At 33.9% G+C, this 23,460-nt stretch overlaps 1 protein-coding gene across 6 annotated transcripts in view; it reads left to right on the top strand.

Annotated features, from left to right (window-relative positions):
- The window catches only part of FBXW7 (F-box and WD repeat domain containing 7), a 207,254-nt gene that overhangs the window by 45,458 nt on the left and 138,336 nt on the right, over positions 1–23,460 (top strand). For 2 of the 6 annotated variants that reach the window (XM_027117188.1, XM_027117185.1), the window contains exon 2: positions 14,907–14,946. The exons of 1 other annotated variant lie outside the window; for it this stretch is intronic. Coding sequence is in view for 3 of the 5 variants with exons in the window: in XM_027117191.1 (XP_026972992.1) it covers positions 22,026–22,145 (120 nt within the window). In the remaining 2 variants the exon portion in view is untranslated. Of the gene's footprint in view, positions 1–14,906; positions 14,947–21,932; positions 22,146–23,460 lie in introns of those variants that run through there. 3 more of the 6 variants (XM_027117191.1, XM_027117184.1, XM_027117183.1) reach the window with 3 other exon arrangements.

The following is a 23,460-nucleotide window of genomic DNA, read 5'->3' as shown; positions in this document are numbered from 1 at the left end:
GATAGTTCTCTTTGATTAGCAATTAGTTTAGAAAATGCTAACGTTAAATTAGCAGTACATAATAGATATATAATTATACTGAGCATGAATCATATTTGAAAATCTAGCATTCATGTATTCCTGGGGTACCCTGCATGCCCCAAAGCATTATGTATTCTGAAGTTACTGAAAATAGAAGCTTTTGGGGGTTCACATATCTCAGGAGTAAACTTTCTAAGACAACAAACCTGAACACCATATATCTTATAGTCTTATATATCTTATAATCTTTTAATGACTACCCATTGCATAGAATAAAGTCCAAATTCTAGAGCAATAAAAACATGGCCTTTCAAGGACTGACAGACATTTCCTTCTAACTCCCTACACATATGATACATTCTAACCTTGCTAAATTAATTAAAAATGTCTGAGTTTATTGTGGTGTTTCATGTATCTGTTTTTGTATATGTTATTCACTAAGCCTAAGGTATACTTTCCTTTATTTAGCTTCAAGAATCTCCTCATTAAAGACTTATCTTGTTTAAGCTCAGTTAATGATATCCTTCATGCTATTATATTTAGTAGTTAATACTATTATAAGCTACCTTATAGTAATTTTTTTAGATGCCTGTCTTGCTCCTTAAAATGAATTGCTCGAGGGCAAGGATTGTGTATTAATCTTTGCAGTATCTTCCATGCCTTGCTTACTGTAGTTGATTGATTAATGCTGATTGGGTAAATGAACATTTTTGTTCTTCATTTTGAGACTGTTATAGGTGTTGTTCCTTTAGTTGTTTATGAGAAGATGGCACAGATTTCTACACAACTTGGCTCCATGGGAAAACAGAAGAGAGTAATTAAATAAAATATAAGTAGTTTCATCTAGGAACAGCTTTCTGAAGTTGGAACTAATATGTTATTAAATTACCTGGAGTGGAAGGTCAGATTTCTAGAATGATCATGTTTTAGTTGTTAAAGCAAATGGCATGTAAGAGAACTTTCAAGTTCGTATGGCAAAAACAGGGAAAAATTGCAAAGTTAGAGTCTCTGAGGTTTCTGATGTTTCATAGACTAACAAAAGGTTGCTTTATTAGCAGCATTAATGAAGGAATCGCTTTATTGGCTTAGGCATACTGGTAGCTTTGTCGGTCCAAAGAGCTAAGAGTTCTTATTTCAATTCATGATTATGTTGGAGTAGTGAAGTGAAAGCCGTTGACCTTCTCTTAAGCAGAAAATAGAAAGTTTTTACAAATAGATTAAAGCATTATAAGGAATGTGATGAAGAACTAACTTATGATCAAATCACTTAAAATTTGAGTTTTCAGAATCTTTTTGTGCACCATTTTTACAACAGTAGTAGATTTTTTATAGACTTATTAATTGGTATTTAAAGTTATAACTTTAATAGGATGGTTATGTAAAATTAGGTCAAAATGATTGAAAAAAACCTGAATTATTAGAATGGATAAACTTTCAGTTCTCCAAATGGTGATACATATTAAGAGCAATATGAGATACAGGAAGTATCAAACTTTAGAGATGGTGTAATGCCACTCAGATGGTGTACCTTCCAAGTTGTTTTTTATTTAGGTAAATGAAATGCATTTTGCTTTTTAGAATCATTTTGAAAGGGCTGATTTGCTTCTGTTAATTTACATCAGAGATTAAAGCAGAAGGAGACACTGGGGGCCTGCTTCTAAATTAAAGTTCTTCAAATCAGTAGTTTTAAATACCAGGAATTACAGAACTAAGTATTATATAGGTGTATAACAGAATTAAGGTTTTTGTATAGCAGCAATTCATTTAAAATTTTAAATTTCTAAATGATGGAATATTTAAAAATATAAAAATTACAGGGACGAATATAAAGTGCTCATGTATCCATACTGACCAAATTAACAGATATTAATATTTTGCTATAATTGTTTCAGAACTTTTAAAATAAATTAAAATATGGCTGAAGATTTCTAATCTCATTCTTTTGCTTCCAAGAGGTAATTACTAATCTCAAGGTATCTTTTAAGTTTTTTATACTTTTATGCACACATTTATATAAAAAGATAAATAGTATTGATTTGGTTTTAAAATGTAAATTAAGTAGTATCATATTGTTTACATACATTTGTAACATGCTTTTTTTCACTCAGTGTTCGAGATTTATACATGTTGATATATGTATGTACTTAAAGTTTGCTTATTTTACCCTTTGTATTATTATGTTTGTTCCATTATTTGTGATGTTAAGCTAGATTGTTTGGTTTAGCTGGTGCTGCCAAATGTCTCTGTTGTAAAGGTATTACAAAGGTATTTTTCCCTTTGGTAATTAATCTATGCCTTCAGGCTGAATTAATATTGTTTCTCAATAACCTTTGACCTAATGATTTTAGTATCCTTTGTTGATTTTTGCCTGAACCGTTGATTATATTGATGCTTGAAACATGATGATTTTCTAGTTTATTATTCTTCCCACATTTATTAGCTGGCAGAGTTTCATGGATTCTTTTTTTATTCAGTGGGCTAAGATCCATTATTGTTACATTTCTTTTGAAGGCTCAAAATGTTAAAATTCAGCAGTGGGAACTCATTCAGTCTGGTTTTTATGTCTCTTTGATATGTACCATTATTTTAGATCACTTCTTTACTTTCTGGCACAACAAAATGTTCCATTCTTATTACCTTATGCTTTCACTGCCCCTAGACCTGGAAACAGCTATTTCTCCAGGAATCCCCGTTCCTCTTGTTGGGTACTTAAAAGCTACCTCATGAGCTCTGAATGTGTTCTGTATTACTGGTCGTCATTGCTTCTAGGGGTTCTTTTCATTGGACAGAGAACAAGGAGTTATACTTAAAAAAACTACTAATATTTGTGATTCCAGTCGAGTACCCCAGGGTCCTTCTCTTCTCCTGTTTCATATTTGGATCTCTCTTCTCCCACAGTGAGGATATTGGTTAACAGTAGCATCAATACACATATATTAATTTTCTCTGACCTATAAATATACATGATGTAATATTGGAATTACCACACCAATACTACTGCCAACAATAAACCCAGTAAGTAAAGAAAGTTGAAGATTTCTGTGCATTTTGTTCATGTAATATATCCCAATGAAGGTATGCATCAGAGTACTATGCTCATAAATTATTTTAATTAGTGATATATTTTTATGCCACCAGTTTGATAAACACTAGGTTCATTTGTTTTTGCTTCTGTTCAGTTTTAGCGCCCCCATTATTGATTTAATTTTTTAAAAAATTTGAGACTAGTAAAACAGTAAAATGGCTAAAAGTCAAAACTATGTAAAAAGGCATTCTCAAGTCTTACTCCCTTCTTCTTCCCTGTTTTCTATTTTCACTCTCTGTAGGTTACCAATTTCATTAGTTTCTTGTTTATCCTTATGTGTCCTTTTATAAAAATAGGCATATTATGTGTTCATGCATTTCTGTTTGTATCTTTATTCATATTCTTATTTTATATAAACAAGAATGTGCTATATATACATATTCTCTATGAGTGAAGTTGAACATCAGCTTTTTGAGCTCTAGGAAAACAGTTGTTGGTGTTTTTATTTGAATAATGTTATTCATTAACTTGGGGAAATCAGTATCTTTATGAGGCTAAGTCATACTTTCCAAAAGAATAGGGGATGTTTTTTCATTTGTTTACTTTGGTTTGTATCTTTCAGAAGTGTTCTAAAGTTTTCCTTTTAGAGGTTTTACACATTTATGTTTAATCCTAAATATGTTTTCTTTTTTGTTGTTTTTGTAAATACTGTTTTCTCTTCAAATAAGCAGTTTGAAACTTTTTCCTTTTAATAGGAGAGTTAAGCCTATTTATATATCTTGATATGACAGTGTTTCTTCTAATTGATACATTGCACTTACTGCTGTTTTATGATGTACTTACTTTTTTTCTTCTCTATGGGCTGTTTTTCTACTCTTTTTGAAGATTATTTTCTTATTTAGGAAGGTTGATGTTTTTGTTTTAATGGCTAACTTTATAGTAATACCTTTTATAATATCATTAGGGTCCCTTTAGGCAAAGGCTTAGACTGCTGATAATTGCTTTGTTTGCATTAAATGAATATCCTCTGACATTCACTTATTACCTATTCAACTCCAATGAGCTGATTCTTCTGTTTTTTACTTGTTTTCTTCACATTAAAAAAATTGCATGATAATTTGTCAGAGAATATAATATTTGAGTACTATTCTTCTGTCTTTGTCCATATCTTTGTTTTAGTAATATATCTAAAATTAAATATAGTCAATGTTTATCCCACTGTTTAGTAAAGTTTTTGCCAAAGTTTTTGCTGTCTTTTTTTAATGGGATGAATCTCATTCTTTTGTAGATTGCTCAGAATGGGCTATGAATAGTATAGTCCCAGAGTTCTTGCATGTTTATTTCTGTAATAGACTTTGTAGTAATAAGGATACATGACTGGATATAAAATCCTTAGTTTACACTTTCATTCCTTGGGTTTCTAGAAAAAGATGCTACACTGTTACCTCACTTTGACTGTTGCTCTTCAGAAATCTGATGCCAGCCTTACCTTCAGTCCTGTGTAAGAGGCTTAGTGTTTTTTGTCTGGAGGACCCAAAGATTTTTTTCCTTACTTCCTTTTGAAGTTTTACTAGGCTATATTTTGGAGTTTATTATTCTGGGTTTTTCCAAGTGTATAGTAGGTTGTTGCCAGAATTAATGTATCTTGTACTTCCTCCTGCCCACCACAACATACAAATACATATTTGTTTTGGAAATACTCTATAAATTATAGTTTTAAATATTTATTCCTTTATTTTGCTTTTTATTCTTCAGAGTTTTCAGTTATACATATAACTTCTTTAAAGGTATATGTTAATAATGTTTTTCTCCAATCATTTTTTTCTTCTATAGTTTTATTCTCTTGGCTGACATTTTCTTGTTCCTTATTTTCCTTTATATTTTTACTTGAATCCAACCTTACTTTTTTTTTTTTTTTTTGGGGGTACGCGGGCCTCTCACTGTAGTGGCCTCTCCCGTTGCGGAGCACAGGCTCCAGACGCGCAGGATTAGCAGCCTCGGGCCCAGCCGCTCTGTGGCATGTGGGATCTTCCAGGACCGAGGCACGAACCCGTGTCCCCTGCTTCAGCAGGTGGACTCTCAACCACTGCGCCACCAGGGAAGCCCCAACCTTCCTTTTCATTACTTTTTTTTTGGCCCTGCCAGAGTGTGGGATCTTAGTGCAGCATGTGGGTGAGATCTTAGTTCCCCGACTAGGAATCAAACCCACACCCCCTGCATTGAAAGCATGGAGTCTTAACCACTGGACCACCAGGGAAGTCCCTTTATTACATATTTTAAAAGTGATTTGTCTTTTTCTCAATCCCCCCCCCCCTTCCTGAGCATGCTCAGTTCTTGTTTCATATCTTGTGTTTTGACCATTTCTGTTTTTGATTTTTGGTTCAAGATTTTTAAAAAATATGTAAAAGTCTGTTACAGATTCATTTTGGAATATTATTTTACAGTTTTCTGTTTGTGGATTTTTTTTCCTTTGGTGAGAATTTTCATTAGCTGGAGTGTTTGGACTTGGAATGTCTGTGTTCTTACAGTAGCTTTTAAAATTAGTGTTGTCTGCTATTTCTGTTCATTTCATGGCTCAGCATTACAACTTCTATGTAGATGGGGTGAGGGATTTGCTTAGTTTATAAGGTTTTCAGTTCACGAAATCGCATTTTTGTTGGTATGGTGCAGTATAATTTCTTTAATCTACAAGTTTTTTGTTTTTTGTTGTTTTGGTCTGTGAGGGGGAAGGGGTAGGTATATTGTACAGTTTTTGAAATTCTTTTTTGTTCTTTCAGAGTACTTAATTTCTACCCTTTGCTTCCTTCTTTTCCCTTCACCACCAGGCGTCTAAGGGGTACCCAATCCAAATTATTTTACTGTCTCCCAGAACTGTTGCCTTCCTGGGACTGCCATCTTTGATCCTGCGTACTTTACGTCCTCCTTTTCTGTTCTTTAGTAGCCAGTGATCTGATCTACCCTTGTCTCAGATGCCTTTTCTCAATATTTTCTATTTTCTATTTTCTCAATATTTTCTATTCACTTTTCTCAATATTTTCTATTCAATATTTTCTATTCACTGATAGCAATAATTATTTGTATTTACTGAAACAAGGGTTCAGGCTAACATTTTAGCACCTATTGTGTGTACTTATTATCTGATTTGTTCTTAAGCCGTTGTAACATGTAGGTATTACTATGCCTGTTTTACTTTGATGAAACTGAAGCTTAGAAAAGTTAAATAATTGTATTCAATAAATATTGAGTGCCTACTATATCTAAGGTTGTTTCCTGTATGCTAAATGTGGAGTCATAAATAAAACTGATACTATTACAAAGATTTTAAAAAAGACATAATGATCCTTGATAATTATAAAATGTAGAATTGCTTGGTTATGTTGTTTGTTACATATATTTTAAATAGGTAAAGAAACACATTAACCAGAATTTGCAAAATAGACAAAAAAATAGAAACCACCTGCATAATCTGCTGTCCTTTCCTGAAAAAATATTGTAATTCATATCTACTTCCTTGATAGTTACTTGGCATCTAATATTTATTGCCACAAGTTTATTTAATATTTCAATAATATGTCTAAGTGACATATGACAGTTTCTTTTTTATGTACAAAACAAAATGTAGTTGTATTGCATATTGTAAAGCAGATCATTTTTAGATACCACATGGCTGTGTTTTAGTAAATAGATTAAATAAAAGTGAACCTTTTTGGTTGGGTCTTAATGATATTGCATGATGGAAGGTATCTATATTGAGATTATGTTTATATCTGTATCCTTGTTTATAGAAAAGGGATATTCATTCTAACTTTGCTCTGAAGTCATATGTTATGGGCTGCTGTGGGGCTGGGGAGTTTCCACCAATAATATAATATATCCTAATATTGATAATGTAATGAGTAGATATCATTCTACTCTAAGGAAAAGAATAAAAGGAGCAGAAAATGATAAACTTGGAGTGCATATACAAATTTCTCTTTTGTAAAATAATTCATTTACACTTGGAAACTTGATTAAGTAATTTGGGTTGTTTGCTGTGATATTTTGCTTACTGTAATGCCTTTTTAAAAGAGGTATGCATGACCTGAATGTTAACTGAATATTTTCCATATGGAAGTAATTGGAGATAGGACGCATGGGACTAGAGACTGAGAACTTTTTGAGTACAGAGCTGTGCAGCCAAGTTTTACTTTCCGTGGCTTATTCCCAAATATTTATGCTTAGAAAAGTTTCAAGTCATCTTATTAGTTACCCCATTGGAAAGTTTGGAATCTGCTGTATATTTTCTTAAATACATAAGCTTATTATTATGCCAAGGTTATGTACATTGGTGTATATTATTTCTTTTCTTAGTGCTAGATAAAATTTGTTAAAACAGGTTTTGGTGCTTGAGAAAATGTATGTTTCCAGATTTTCCTCATTTGTAAAGATTATTATTAAAGATAAAGTAGAAGACAATTCAAAACTTTTGTAAAATGACCATTAAAGATAAATTAAATGATAGGTTAAAAAGATCATTGTTACAATCCTTTCAATTATGAATGAAAACTACATAATTATTTAGTAACTATAAATGTCCACTGTGGTCATATTTAAAGGAAAACCAAATACTACTTTTAGTTAGTTCCTGATTTAAAAATTATTATTTTGCCAAATTTTGTTAAAAGTATTAGAAATACACACACACACACACACACACATACATATCTCTATATATGCTTGTTTCTATTCAGTTATTATGAACTTATATTTTCTGTCATTATGAACTTAACGTTAAAGGAAAAATATATCTTATGAACTAGTATCATTTGATTTTACTTCTCACCTTTACTGTTAGTTTCTTGTTTTTAAAGAAATTTATGAGGTCTTACTTTTATACCTGATTTAAATAGGAACTCTAAATATTTGACTGTTTAACCATAAAGTATTTGTCTATCAGGGAATATATTAATGTGTATTTTGTTTATATTGTCTTGTTCTCGATTTTCTAAGGTCTGCTTTTCATGTATAATTCCCTAGCATTTGGTGGTGTGGTCTAGTATGGTCTAGCCTGTGTGAAGGGAGAGTCATGTACCCATAAGATAAATACTATTTGTTAGAGCATCAGTTTTACTTGAAGAGTTGGAAAAAGGGAACATTAGGCAATTTAACTGTTAAGTAATTAGAAGGTTATTTATATAATAGAATGAATTCACAAATAATACAAAGTTGAATGCAAAATGTGTGTTAATTTTTAATGTAAGTCAAGCATTCCAAACAATTTGGCTTTCATGTAGGCTGTTTCAGACTGTACTTTTCATTGTCACAGGTTAGATGGAGCTGAAGAGTAGGGGGGATAAGATCGTTATATGTTTTTTACTTTTACCTTTGGTGGTTTTTTGCTAAACTGAAATGTGAGAAGTATTGTCCTAAGGTATTTACCCCTAACTCTTCAGCTGCCTCTGGATACCTTCTTTGTGCCTAGGATACCTTCCTAGGAAATCAGTTTGCCAGCATCTGCTTATCAGGACAAGGCCTGTTTCTGGGTTGGTAGTATAATACCTAAAGGCTTTCTTGTCTTGAGGTGTATCATCAGCAGAAGTTTGTCTTCCTTTCTGTAGATCTTTAGAATTTTAATCTTAGCCCTTAGATAGTGCTTTCAGTCTTTTTTGGTATTTTTATTGTCATTACTATGTTTAATTTTGTTAACTAGAATCTGCATTTTCTTTTTTTCTGTCCATTTAGTTGGGCTTTATACTTTTCTTTGCAAAAATCTTGTGTCCTGAGGTAAATTTGCATCTGAGCATTTAATAATTAAACAAATTACCATTGTGAGTGGATTTATTTTATATGAATAGTGTGCCACAACTAAATTGTACTACGGTTGATTTTTCCTTTTTGTGGAGCTTTTACAGTGTTGACAGTATTTTTGTTTGCTTGCTCCCCCATATGTATAGCTAAGTAATTACCAAAAAAGGTGTTTTTTGCCATATTTATTCTGTAATTGCTACTGTGCAATTGAACTGCAAAAGGAGGACATTCTCACAGTGGTTATATGTCACTGCAATAAAGTGATCAGTTGAGACTTGTATTGATTTAAGGAGTATGAAGGTGGTAGTGAAAGATATAAGACCCAGGCTTAATGAGAAGTATGTTGTAAAAAATTGGCAATTGACGAGAACTGTGAGGAATTTAGAAATACTTTTAAGGTTTGTGGAAATGTTGAAGAAAAGCGATGAGAGCATAACTTTATAAAGGTGTAATTGTGTAGTGAAAAGGATTATAAAAATGCAGGTAAATTGTACTGAAACTTATGTTTTGTAATGTTTTAATAACTGGGGCAAGTAAGATATTTTAAAAGTATCATGTGTTTCTTTTTAAATTTGTTGGTAGTTTCTATGAGACTGTCATCAGAACATTGAGGGATTCCTTTCAAACTGTTGGAGGCATTGTGGAAGCATTCCTTTGCAGTTTTGTAGCAATCAGGCAAGAAGCTTGAGAGGATAAATGCTGAGTGCTGTGTCTTCTTTGTTCAAGAAATAGAAATGCAGCATGAGATTTTTAAAGTAAAATTTTACATCTTTTACAAAAAATTATGATAGTGTGGAGTTTTTTGAAGATATGTGAAGGATAAAATAGGATTTAGTTCTCTATAAGGTAGGGATAAACTGTCGATTTGGATTGTGTTGATTTGTGAAATATTGTAATTAGGGTAAATTGAATGGGTGATGGGCAGTTTGAGAAGTGATTGCTAATGCTTTTTTTTTTTTTTCGGTGAAGATATTTTATTTTTCATAAAAATATAATTGTACAATGCTCTTCAGAGAAAGAAAAATTCCTTCAGTGCCCCAAAATACCATGTGATTTAGTAGTAATTTTCCTCTCCTTTAAAACTAAAAATGTAATTGATAATAGGCAACTGATTTCTTGTGAAACATCGCATTTATGTTTTTAAATTTTATTTGCCTTTGTTTTAACTAAAGGTAAGTCTGGTTTTAACCTATAGTTTTTGGAATGAGCCAAATCAAGCCTATCAGTTCAAAGATGATAAAATAAAATGCTAAATGGTGATGCTGATAGATACTGTCAGATAGCTGGTAAACAGTGATATCAATTTGCTGCAGCAAGATTCTGATTCCGATATATTAGAAAGATTTTAGGTAAAATAGAAAAAAAATTTAAGAACTTCAAGTATATCCTAAAATTTGATCTAGTCAAACTTATTCCATATTATACTCATTTGCTCTAATATACAACGAATCTATGCTAAATTAATGACAGAAAATTAATGACTGGTCTAAATTTTCCCCCTTTCCTTTCCTTCTTTGGGAAAAGGAAAAAGGAAACATTACTCTGTGTACTCTACAGAGCAAGGAGAACAGCAGAACAGATGAAAGGGGACTGAGCTCACTGACTCTTCAACCGGCTTCTGTTCTCTCTCAGCCTGTATGTTGTCCTTATAGGTGAGTGAGAGATGCTAGGATTTCAGCATGCTGCTTCTTAACTGGAATGGGACAATTACTTAATTTATAATTCAAGATCTGATATCTGTGTAACAACTTAAAACTCTTGACTAGCTGAGACCTTGCTTTTTAGATATTTTTCACCAGTCTGGCTCTAACTTTTCCACCTCTAAAATTAAAATAGAAAGCAGCAACAAAAAATAACAGAATCCTAAGAAAATATATCATTAGCATTATTCAAAGATGCTAGCTTTTCAAATACCAGTTTTTACATAGTTATCATTAATGAGCAATCTGTATTAGATTTATTGCTGACTGAACAGTGTGTAGTCACTGAATTCACTATGCATCTTTTGTTTTAGGGGAAGACTGCTGTGCTTACATCCTTATTGTCCTCTCTGGGATTTTTAGTGTATTACTAGAAATCATGAAGTTAGATAATTTTCCTAACAAACCTTTGTCTAGCCCTGTAGGTTCTTTAGATTTGGGATGGATCTATTGGCTCTCTGCTTCAAAATAGGTCCTAAATCGTGATCATGGTCCTTCTCTTAGTGTTTGTCTGTCTTATTTTAGTGAGATGTGTGACCTCTGGGGAGGTCTCCTTACATTTAGTAAGTTGATCTTTCTCTTTTAGGTAGATAAGCCAAACTTCTCTTGAGGGAGAGTTTTTTTGCCTGTATTTTCTAAAGTGCCTCTCAAATGAACACTGTTGTTCATTTCAAAAGTTGCCCAAAGTGGGAACCTGTAAGTCTTAAGTTGTTCTTAGTGAAAATATACAATTTAGAAAGATAAGTACCTGAATTAGAAGAAGTGGGTGTCTGGCTTGGGGGTGGGTTGACTGATGAAAAAAGTCAGTTTTGTGCAAGTGTTGCTTTTGCACCTTATGTCTTAGAACCACAACTGAATGGTTGGCTACTTTCAAGTAGAAACCTGATAAATCCTGGCTGGTTGGAGGTTTGGAGAGATCTCTACCAGGCCAGACTCGTAGGTAAGGCAACCCAAGACTGAGGAAAGTTATTGTAAGGTTTTGATGAGTCGTCTAATGTTTGTCCAAAGGATACTCAGACTCTGGGAATTGTTCAGGGAACTAACCTGTTGGGGCCTATGCCATTCTGTTCCTCTGAACATTGTCTTAAGAGACTTATATGACAGACCCCACCCCCAGCTCAAGACAAATCTGTCTTATGCAAATAAGACAGATTTCCATCAATGATACAAGTTTTCAAATCTGATCAAATAATGGTATCATTTAATTTAGAGAGAAGTTAGGTTAAAAAAATAGTTATTAGGTAAATATAATGGAAAAATAAAAGGATATACAGATGAAACTGTTTATATTTTTAATAAAGAAGGTATACCATTGTAAGTATCAACGTAAAAAGTTTTAGATATGTAAGAATATTTATTTGGAAGACTTTTCTTCAAACGGTTACTGGTTTTTAATAGTCTTAAATTTTTTCTGAGAAACAGGGCCAAGTGGTGTGCCTTAAGGTTTTTATGAATGCCTGTCTTGGCCATACAATTGCTTTTAAAATCAACTTCTGAGTTAGCTATTAATACTTTTAATATGTGTGAAGTTATACATTTGTGAACCTAACTTGAGCCTATGTAGAACAGGCATTGGCAAGACTTCATGCAAAACTTTCTCTGCTATTAATAGAAAATCATAAGGAATCCCTTCTTGGTAAAATTTATATTTACATTGAAACTATTCTTAAAACTTATTAATACAAAATAACCAGACATATTTACTTTACCTTTATGCAGTCTATAGAAATAAATTGAAATACATTGTTAGGAGATCCAGATTTTCAAATGAGTGAGTTACAGATCATTAGTACAATGACCTGGAGTTATTTAACTGAGAAGTGATTTTTCATCTATTTTATTTTTTTTTTAAATAAACTTTTAGGGACGTCCCTGGCGGTCCAGTGGTTAAGACTCTGTGCTTCCAATGCAGGGGGTGTGGGTTCAATCCCTAGTTGGGGAACTAAGACCCCACATGCTGCAAGGCGTGGCCAAAAAGTAAAAAAAAGTAAAAAAAGTAAAAAAAAAAAAAAGAAACTTTTAAAATAATTGAAGTATAGTTTATATACAGAAAAGTTTAGGTGAACTTTTCTATACTGATGAACTTTTACAAAGTGAGCACACCTTTGTAACCATACCTAGATCAAGGTATCCACTCCTCTGAAGCCTCCCTCTGTTCTGCCCCAGTCAAATAACCCATTCACCCGAAGTTAACTACTGTTCTGACTTTGTGATCAGAGATTAGTTTGGTTTGTTTTTGAATTCAATAGAATAATATATAGGCTTCTCCTCCCCTCCCCGCCAGCTGCTTCATATAGCATTGTGTTTGTGAGATGTATCTTAATTTTGTGTATGGCACTAGTTTTCTCATTTTCACTGAGGTGTAGGAATCCACTGTATAAACTACAGTTTATTTCTCCTTCCTACTGCTGACGGACATTTGGGTCGTGAGTTTTTGGGCTCCTTAAATAATGTTACTATGATAAATCTTGTACATATCTTTCTGTGCACAAACATATACATTTCTATTGATTGTATACACAGGAGTTGTATTACTTAGTCATTGGGTATGTGTATTTTCACCTTTAGTAGATATTTCCAAATAGTTTTCCATACTGGTTATACGAATTTCCATTCTACCTGCAGTGCATGAGAATGCCATTTGCTGCACATGCTCACTTACATTTGGTATTCTCTGATTTTTCGATTAAAAACTAGCCATTTTGGTGTGTAGTAGTATCTTATTGTGTTGTTTATCTGTGTTTTCCTGAGGATTAGTGATGTTGAGTACCTTTTCAATATGCTTATTGGTTTTTGAAATTATCTTTTATGAAGTTTTTTTTTGGTCTTTAGCTTATCTTAAAAACTGGGTTGTCTTTTTCTTGGTGATTTAAAGTTGTTTTTTTGTTTTTTAATATTTCATACATGAGTCCTTTGGACATGTGCATTGAGAAGATCTTCTCCTACCCTGTAGCTTTTTCATTTTAAGAACACAACTTTTTAATGAAGTCCAATTTGCTGTGTTTATCTTTGTGTCTTGTTTAAGAAATCTTTGCCTACCTCAAAGTAATGACAGTATTCACCTGTCATCTCACAGCTTTATTGTTTTAAACTTTATTGTTCAGGTCATACTTTCTTCTTCCCTCCTGTTCCATGGCCTGTGGATGGATGTGATTCATTTGACTGATTTTGATTTTAATAGTAGTAGTGATAGAAAATATACTGGTATGGCTTACTCATAAGAAAATGTTTTTATTTTATTTTTATATATGGCATTATAATTTCTGTATGATAACTTATTGCTAGTTAAAATAGATGATTTTTATTTTGTTGATTCTTTAAAAGGAATTTAAAAACTTTTTTTTTGTCTGACTCTAAAAGAGGCAATCAGTTTTACTATATACTATGTCATGTTCTGTCTTATTTGTTTTGTTTTTGAGGAGTCATAGTGTGATGCCTTAAAGACATTGGATTGTGCAGTCAATGGCAGCTACTATATTTAAGCAGATGAATGAATCTCTATAAGGTTTGGTTTTGTAATCTATAAAATGGAGAGTAAATAAGGTGATTAAAAAAAATGTGCGTAAGTTTTTTCAAATCTTTGGCAATGTGCCTGACAAACACTAAGAGCACTATAATATTTAGTGCTTTTTTCTTGAATTTTTGAACTTCATTTTGAAGATTATTTTGACCTGAGACTTGACTGAAAGGACATATACTATGTTTATTATAAAATTATTCACAGCTAACTTTTGTAAGTAGTAAAATTAATTTGTAAGTTTATGCATTTCTTTTTATTGTGGGTAAAATCTTAATTTTTTTTAGTATCAACATAAGGTGGATTTAAAAATACTTATGTTAATTTTTTAATAAAATAGAATATAATAAATAAAATAAATAAATAGAAAATATATATTAATAAATATTTTAAAATATCTTTCTATTTCATTGGCTCTCCTTTAACTCTGTAGATGCTACAGTTACATTGTCTAGCTGCTACTTAAAAGGTGGTAACTAGATACTAGAATGTAGAGCTTGGCATTGTATGTTGATGGTTAGGAATAATTTAACATATGGATGCTTTTCTAAGACATTGTTAGTATGCTGTTATCTGATTTGTTATAGAGCTCACTCTTTTTGTAGTCTAGTAACTGCCAATATCTGATAATTCATTAACTTTTCCATATATTACATTTAAACTTTCAGTTGTTTATAAGGTTAGGAAAAATTTTGTTAATCATTTGCCAAAGTTCAGCACGTGCTTTGGGTTTTAAAGTAGTGTGAAAAAACAAATTGCTGTCATGAAAATGGGATTCCTGCATACACTTTACAGATTAGAGGTAACTCCGAAGTTGAAAAATTATTCCTGATATATTTATTTTTTTATTATTTAGGGAGTCTCAACGAGATTTTTAAAAGGCTATCAAATATTTGGTAAGTACATATTCTCCATGTTAAATACTTTGCATGTTACTTAAGTTTACATGTATATTACATTAATGGCATTTATAATAATAGCCTGTGTAAATTATAATTTATATTTTTTAAAATTTTTACCCAGTATTGGAATTTCTTCTCTTTATATTCTGATCCTCTTCTGATTCTTTCTACACATTGCATCAAGAAAATTCTTCTAGCATGCAGGCTAAGTATTAAAAGAGTTCAAAGAAAATAGTAGCCTTCATGGGCAGAAATGCTAATACTTTGTGAATGAAACAGGATTTTCCTCACTTGAGATTTTTGTAACAGTTTTTGATTAGCTGTTGATACGAGTACAGATATCAAGATTCTTCAGCCATCCCTTACTCTACTCCTTACATTAGGTCCAGTTCATCACAATAAGCCAATGTGAAGACTCCGATCAGACCTTATGCTGTTTCCTATTTGGGCCACTCCAGTTTCTTTGTAATAACATTATAATATGAAAATTTGATAAGGGCCTGTAATTAAGAATTTCATAAACTTTTGATTTCACTAGATAGTGCTTTTACTGTTTTTACTTTTTTTTTTTTTTTTTTGCGGTACGCGGGCCTCTCACTGTTGTGGCCTCTCCCGTTGCGGAGCACAGGCTCTGGACGCGCAGGCTCAGCGGCCATGGCTCACGGGCCTAGCCGCTCCTCGGCATGTGGGATCTTCCCGGACCGGGGCACAAACCCGCGTTCCCTGCATCGGCAGGCAGACTCTCAACCACTGCGCCACCAGGGAAGCCCTACTTTTTAAAATTTTTGAGTGAAAGTGGGAGAATTAATCTCAGAATGTGTTTCACTTCACTATATAGGATTTCAGAGTTTTGTGCTGTGGTGATTATATAGGTGTAACAATGCTTTGGTTGGTTACTCATGATAGATTTAAAAATTTTTGGATATACTTCAACAGTGAGGGGAAAGTATCAAGTGGCATATGTAGATTTTGATTATTTTAATATAGTAATAAAATTTTTTTAAGGATGAATACATTTACTTGATTAGCTAAAGGAAATTTCCTAGATACATGAAGAAATATTTAATCATTAATTTCTTTTATTATACTTTTTATGTGTTTGAAACAATAAATATTCAACTGAATGATATTTCTAAAATTCTGTAATAATCATAGTTAATGTAAGTATTCAACAAATTATACCACTCTATTTACTGTATATTTATAATAAATATAACATTTTTAGGAGCAAATGATGTTACAAAAATCTCTTAAACAAAATTTTACTACTTTAAAATGTGGTAACTGATTTCTGGTGATGTATTAAGTGGAAAAAGCAATTTACTGCCGTCTTTTCCCCCATTGATGCAAATATTTGAGTTAGTTTGAGTGAACCATATTCAGAGTTGTGTATTCATTACTGCTATCTAGTTTTAGACATCTCCCCCCCCCACCCCCTAGGCAACCAGTAATATACTTTTTCTATGAATTGTGTATTCTGGACATTTCTTATAAATGCAATCATACAATATTTGTCATTTTGTGTCTGGCATCTTTCACTTAGCATAATATTTTCAAGGTTCACCCATGTGGTAGCGTGTATCATTTATTTTTATGGCTAAAAAAGATTCCATTGTATACCACATTTTGTTTATCCATTCATCAGTTGGTGGGTTGTATCTACGTTTAGGCTATTAGGAATGCTTCTGCAGTGAACATTCTTGCATAAGTTTTTGTGTGCACTTATGTTTTCATTTCCTTTGGGTGTATACTTATAAGGGGCAGAGTTGCAGGTTAGTATAGTAACTGTGTGTAACTCTGAGGAACTGTCAAAATGGATGCACTGTGTTACAATCTCACCCCAGTGTATGAGGGTTCCAATTTCTCCACACTCTTGCAGACATTGATTGTTACACTGTCAATCTTTTTTGTATTTTAGCCATCCAGATAGATGTGAAGTGGTATTTCATTGTGGTTTTGATTTAGATGTGAAATGGTATTTCATTGTGGTTTTGATTTTCATTTCCGTAATGACTAATGATGAGCATTATTTCATGTGCTTATTGACCATTTACATATGTCCTTTGGAGAAATGTCTCTTCACATCCTTTGCCCATTTTTTAATTAGGTTGTCTTTTTATTGTTAAACTATACACGTTCTTTATATATTCTGGAAACTAGCCCCTTATGAGATAATATGATTTGCAAATACTTTCCCCCATTCTGTGGATTGTCTTTTCACTTTCTTTCTGGTGTCCTTTGAAGCACAAAAGTTTTTAATTTTGATGAAGTCTGATTTATCTCTTTTTTTCTTTTGTTGCTTATGCTTTTGGTGTCATATTGCAAAATTATCTTTAAATAAATATTCATTGATAGTCTAGGTCTGTGACAAGGTTTTAATTATCACAGGGCTGTAAAGCATTGACATTTCCTGTGTTTGACAGCCAAAGCCCAAAGGAAGCAATTATCCTTGTATTTGTGCTTCAATTCCTCAGCTAATTGTTTTAAGCAAAACATTATGTTTTGATTCCATGTGTTGCCATGAAAACGTTAGCTGTGTGTGACATGTTTATTGATATTGGTCTCATGAATTCATAGTTAGTTTTTTAGATTGGAGAAGAACTAAGTATTTAGTTTATGTGGTGTTTATTGCATATTTGATTTCATACCTTAATAAACCATCGCTTTTTAGGCTAAGAGTATTATCAGGGTTCTTTTTAGCTTTCCTGTGAGGAAAAAATAGATTTTGAGAATCTTATTGATTTTAATCTTGTGCAGGTTATTTGTAGCAGTGATATTTTGATGTTTTTGTAAACCTACATATGGAATACGTATATTTTTCTTCTGCTTTATTAAGTATGTGCCTTTTTAATTTTTATGGGACCATTTTAGTTTCTTATTTTTTACATTATGTGGTTTTTAAATCAACTGGAGGCATATTTCAGGATGTATTGGCCTGTAATGTCTAATTCAGTTTTTTAGAAAAATGGCATGTGGCAATGAAGTGTCACTACTCTTAGTAGATTGGCTTTCTGTGTAAGGGCAAGAGGTTGTAATACAGTATAACAAATATATTTTTATTTGGGGAATTTACTTTTGTATCTTTCATATTATCTAATAGTATTCTGTGTTAACTTCAGGTTAACCAAAGTCTATTTTAATGAAATTTTATAGAGCTAAGATCATTGATATTCTTCTTGTTAGTTGATTTGAAATCATAGTGTCCATTGATGAACAGTCCTTAAGTGCCCATTGGATGAGTGATATTGTTCTTTACATTGATGTGTGTTATACTATCTGTGGACATTTTGCAGTGGAAAAGGAAATAAAAACTGACATCTCATTCATGGTGGTATTAATTGTGGTGGTATTAATTGTGATAAAAATAAGGAAAAGATTTAGCTGAGAGAGTTACCTCCTCCTATGGTTATATGTCAGATATGGTGATTAAGAGGATTTTGATGATCTATTTATGGCTGAATTAAGGTGAAATGGCTTTTGTGCACTATTCTTTCCCCCTTCCCTTCTCTTGTTCTAAATGCTTATTTACTAACATAATAACTGAATATATATTAATTCTCTTTGAGTATTTATATTTGAAATGAGGTTTTAATATTAGTAGAGACCTCTTTTTCTTACAAGGGTAGGAAGGATTACCCTTTAGTTAAACCACTAATTTGTCACTAAAGTCAGTAAGGCCTGCCTTATACTACAGGGGGCAGCTTCTCAGCACATATACTAGAGTTTGCCATTCCGCTGATCCATAATACCTTGGAGATATTGGTCAGGGTTGTATGGATAGAACAATTAAACTATTCTTCATCAGAGGGGTCTTTCACTACTTGCTTTTTTTTTTTTTTTGCGGTACGCGGGCCTCTCACTGTTGTGGCCTCTCCCGTTGTGGAGCACAGGCTCTGGCCGCACAGGCCCAGCGACCATGGCTCACGGGCGCAGCCGCTCTGCGGCATGTGGGATCCTCCCGGACCGGGGCACAAACCCGCATCCCCTGCATCGGCAGGCGGACCCCCAACCACTGCGCCACCAGGGAAGCCCTTTCTTTTTTTTTTTTTTAATTAATTAATTAAATTTATTTATTTTTGGCTGCGTTGGGTCTTCATTGCTGTGCGTGGGCTTTCTTTCTGTAGTTGCGGCGAGCGGTGGCTACTCTTCGTTGCGGCAGGTGGGCTTTTCATTGTGGTGGCTTCTCTTGTGGCTCTAGGCATGCGGGCTTCAGTAGTTGTGGCACGTGGGCTCAGTAGTTGTGGCTCGCGGGCTCTAGAGTGTGGGCTCAGTAGTTGTGGCACACGGGATTAGTTGCTCCATGGTATGTGGGATCTTCCTGGACCAGGGCTTGAACCTGTGTCCCCTGCATTGGGAGGCGGATTCTTAGCCACTGCGCCACCAGGGAAGTCCCTCTTTCACTACTTTCTAATCTCAGGAAAGCTCAGCTAGACTTGAATTATTCTAAATGTCACACTGTTTTTTGCACAAATGTCTGAAAGCTATCGCACAAGTAGTATGACTTTTTTTTTCTCCCAATACAGTTACTGTAGTAACCACATCATGCAGAGAAGTTTTCCTAAAAGCTTTTTCCTTCAGAACTTACTTTTAAAAAAATTTTTTTAATTTAATTTTATTTACTTTTTTTATACAGTAGGTTCTTATTAGTCCTCAATTTTATACACATTAGTGTATACATGTCAATCCCAATCGCCCAATTCATCACACCACCATCCCCACCCCCCCACAGCTTTCCCCCCTTGGTGTTCATATGTTTGCAGAACTTACTTTTTAAATGAAAACTTAATCCAGATTAACTCACATTCAGTCTAGTAGCCATCTTAATTTTATTCTTATTTATATCTAAGATTTCCATTCTCTTGATCTTTCTTCAGAAATTTCTCAGTCTATTAATCCAGGGGTCCCCAGTCCCCGGGCCGGGAGCCAGTACTGGTCCAAGGCCAGTTAGGAACCAGACTGCACAGCAGGAGGTGAGCGGTGGGCAAGTGAGCGAAGCTTCATCTGTGGTTCCCCATTGCTCACGTTACCGCCTGAATCACCCTCCGCATCCCCATGGAAAAATTGTTTTCCACAAAACTGGTCCTGGTGCCAAGAAGGTTGGGGACCACTGTATTAATCTAAAGAGTTAGAACCGTTCATTTCTTCTGTTTTATCCCCTGTTCGTGGACTGCTTTATTTTGCTAGAGTGATATCAGTTTACTGTCTTGAGAGGTTCCTAGTATAAATTCACATCCCCCCGGCCCTGCCCCAGTATAGCCTCAGTGCTTCTTGGTCATCTTTATCTCTTTTTCATCTTCTATTTCATTCCACATTATTAGTTATTTGGAACCTTTCCACTCTCCTCAAATGACCAGTCCTGTCCCTATTTCGCTTATTCTTTCTTCATTTCATATTTTGTACTCTTTCTTTCCCCAGTCTAAGTTTACTCAAGGAATAAAATGTTTTCATTTCTTTCAAAAGCTAACATCTATATTCTCAGTCTTATTCCTCCTTTCCTTCACTGGAACCTTGTTATTCTTCCTTTTATGCTCCATGCCGGGTTCTCTGCCTTATCACACTAAATCTTGAAAAATATCTTACTTCTACTATTTTCCTATCTTTCCCGTTATCACTGAGCTTGTTTGATTTATAGTTGTTGACTCTAGGTGTCCAATTTCTCAACTTTTATTCAACTACCTTCTGCAGTTTGACTATTGTTTCTACTAGTGTTCTGCTTCCTCAAATGAAAGTAAACCACTTTTCTTACCTACCCAGATAGACATTGGTTAGGTTGATGATAGAATGTTCTGTATCATCCCCCAAATAAGACTGAGTTCCAATTGCTAATCTGTGTCTTTTCTTTTCTCATCCTGTCCTACCTTTTTCAGCATTTGGTATTTTGCTTCTCCTTAACATTCAGTTCTCCCTTGTCTTCTGTAATACTTTAATGGTTTTTCTACTACCTCTCCAACTAAATGCTTGCTTTCTTTGTTATTGCTTTTTTCCTTTACATACCCCTTATGTATAAACTGGGTTGAAGCTTTGCTCCTCCTCATTATATATCATTTTTAGGAAGTGGTCTCTGCTTTTATTAGGTAAATTATCACAAATTTGTGATGACTCACAGATGCCACATTTTCCTTTATTACGTGTTTTACTTGAGTCATTAGGTCTTAAGCACCACAAAATTAAATTAATATTTCTCAAGCTGAAAATATTGCCTCGATATATGCATGGAACTCAGTAAACACTTGTTGAATCACTGAATGACTCATCTTAGTCTCCCGGTCTGTTTAGTCTGTTCTTTTTGTTTTAGATAACAATTTTAACCATTCACCTATTCTCATATTGCAAGGCTTATAACATCTTTGACCACTTCTTGTCTGTGCTGGTTAATATTAGTTATCGTATTTTGGTCCTAAGCTTAACTAATGAGGCAGATGATATTCCCATTTGCAGATGGTAAAAATAAGGATCACAGAGGTTGTGATTTGCTTATAATTTCACAGGTAGTGGTGGAGTTGAAAATTAACATCTGATTCCTTATCACATGTTTTCTGGTTTTCACGGAAAACATTCTAATGATAAAAGCAGTATGATGGACAAGAAATTATTGTCAGTGTACTGTGTGAGTTAAGGTAGAGAAAACAGGAAGGTGGGAATACTTTAAATTGTTACGTGATGAGATGAAGTCCTAATTTGGTGAGAGGAATGAAAATCAAGGATGTGAGAAGTTTGTCCCTGAAGATTAATAGAATTTTGACATCTGTTAGTGATGCAGGGATGCCGGTAAAGTATTGAATGATCCCTCAGATAACAGTGATAAAATCCGGATAAAATATTGAAAGAAAAACTATTTAAAAGCAGCAGAAAATGACCAAAAGGAGACAGAAGTCAGCTGAGAGGTTATCCTTTAAAGCCTGAAAATACAATGTGTAAGAGTTGTACATTTGTGGTTTTCTTGCTTTTGAGTGCATCCCAACCTCCTGTATTTCCAGTAGTACAGGACAGAAGTTAAATCTAGCCAAGTAGCTGGAAATTTATTGAGGGAAATCCTAGAAGCAAGTGAACCACTGAAAAGTAAACAAAAACTGATGGAATTTTTTGCCAGCCCACCACCATTACAAGCAATTCTAAAGGAAGTTCATCAGTCTGAAGGGAAATGGCACCAGATTTCAAGTGTTATTTACAGGAAGAAACCAACATCAAAAATAGTGAGTAATTGGGTAATTATAAAAAACTATATACAGTTGACCCTTGAACATTATGGCATTAGGAGCACCGACCCTCCACACTGTTGATAATCTGAATATAACTTTACAGTTGACTCTCTGTATCTGGGTTCCGCATCTGAGGATTCAACCAACCATGGATTGTGTAGTACATATTTAGTAAAAAAAATCGATGTATAAGGGGACCTGAACAGTTCAAATCTGTGTTGTTTAAGGGTCCACTGTGTGTGTGTGTGTGTGTGTGTGTGTGTGTGTGTGTGTGTGTGTATATATATATATATATATTTTGCGGTACGCGGGCCTCTCACCGTCGCAGCCTCTCCCGTTGCGGAGCAACAGGCTCTGGACACGCAGGCCCAGCGGCCATGACCCACGGGCCCAGCCACTACGCGGCACGTGGGATCCTCCCGGACCGGGGCACGAACCCGTGTCCCCTGCATCAGCAGGCGGACTCTCAACCACTGCGCCACCAGGGAAACCCTCCACTGTATACTTTTATTATTAAAAAAAAATTACTGATTAAAGCAAAACTTATAATACTGTATTTTTGGGTTTGTAATGTATATATGAGAACAACAGCACAAAGTTGGGGGTGTTGTGTTCTTGTATTTCTCTGATGTTAATGTTGAGCATCTTTTCATGTGTTATTGACTATTTGAGTATCTTTGGTGAAGTATCTGATCAAGATTTTAAGAATTGACATATTACACAGTATTTAATATAACATGTCATAATAAGACCTATTATGACAAATTGACATACTAAGCAATATTTAGTCTTTTTTTTTTGGCTGCACTGTGCGACTTGTGGGATCTTAGTTCTCTGACCAGGGATTGAACCTGAGCCCTTGGCAGTGAAAGCACTCAGCCCTAACCACTGAGCCCCCAGGAATTCCCAACAATGTTTAGTCTTCTAACTTATGAACATGGTATATCTTTCATTTATTTAGATTGTTTTTTCATTTCTCTCAGTAATGTATGGTAGTTTTTTTTTCTTAAGGTGGTAAAAAAAACTGAACTCTGTACACATTAAGCAATAATTTCTCATTTCCCCCTCTCCCAGGCCCCAGTAGTATCTAATTTACTTTCTGTCTGTATGAATTTGCCTATTTTAGATATTTCATACAAGTGTACTGTCATCCGGTATTTGTTCTTTTGTGTCTGGCTTATTTCACTTGGCATAATGTTTTCAAAGTACATCTGTGTTGGAGCATGCATCAGAATTTCCTTCCTTTTTATGGCTGAATGATGTTCCATTGCAGTATTCCACATTTTGTTTATCTGTTCATCTATTGATG

The sequence above is a fragment of the Aethalodelphis obliquidens genome, unplaced genomic scaffold, assembly GCF_003676395.1.
Source record: "Aethalodelphis obliquidens isolate GAN/ISIS:26980383/991018 unplaced genomic scaffold, ASM367639v1 scaffold17, whole genome shotgun sequence".
Taxonomy (NCBI): domain Eukaryota; kingdom Metazoa; phylum Chordata; class Mammalia; order Artiodactyla; family Delphinidae; genus Aethalodelphis; species Aethalodelphis obliquidens.
Note: the sequence above shows the minus strand (reverse complement) of the source record. Positions and strands in the feature narration are given on the sequence as shown.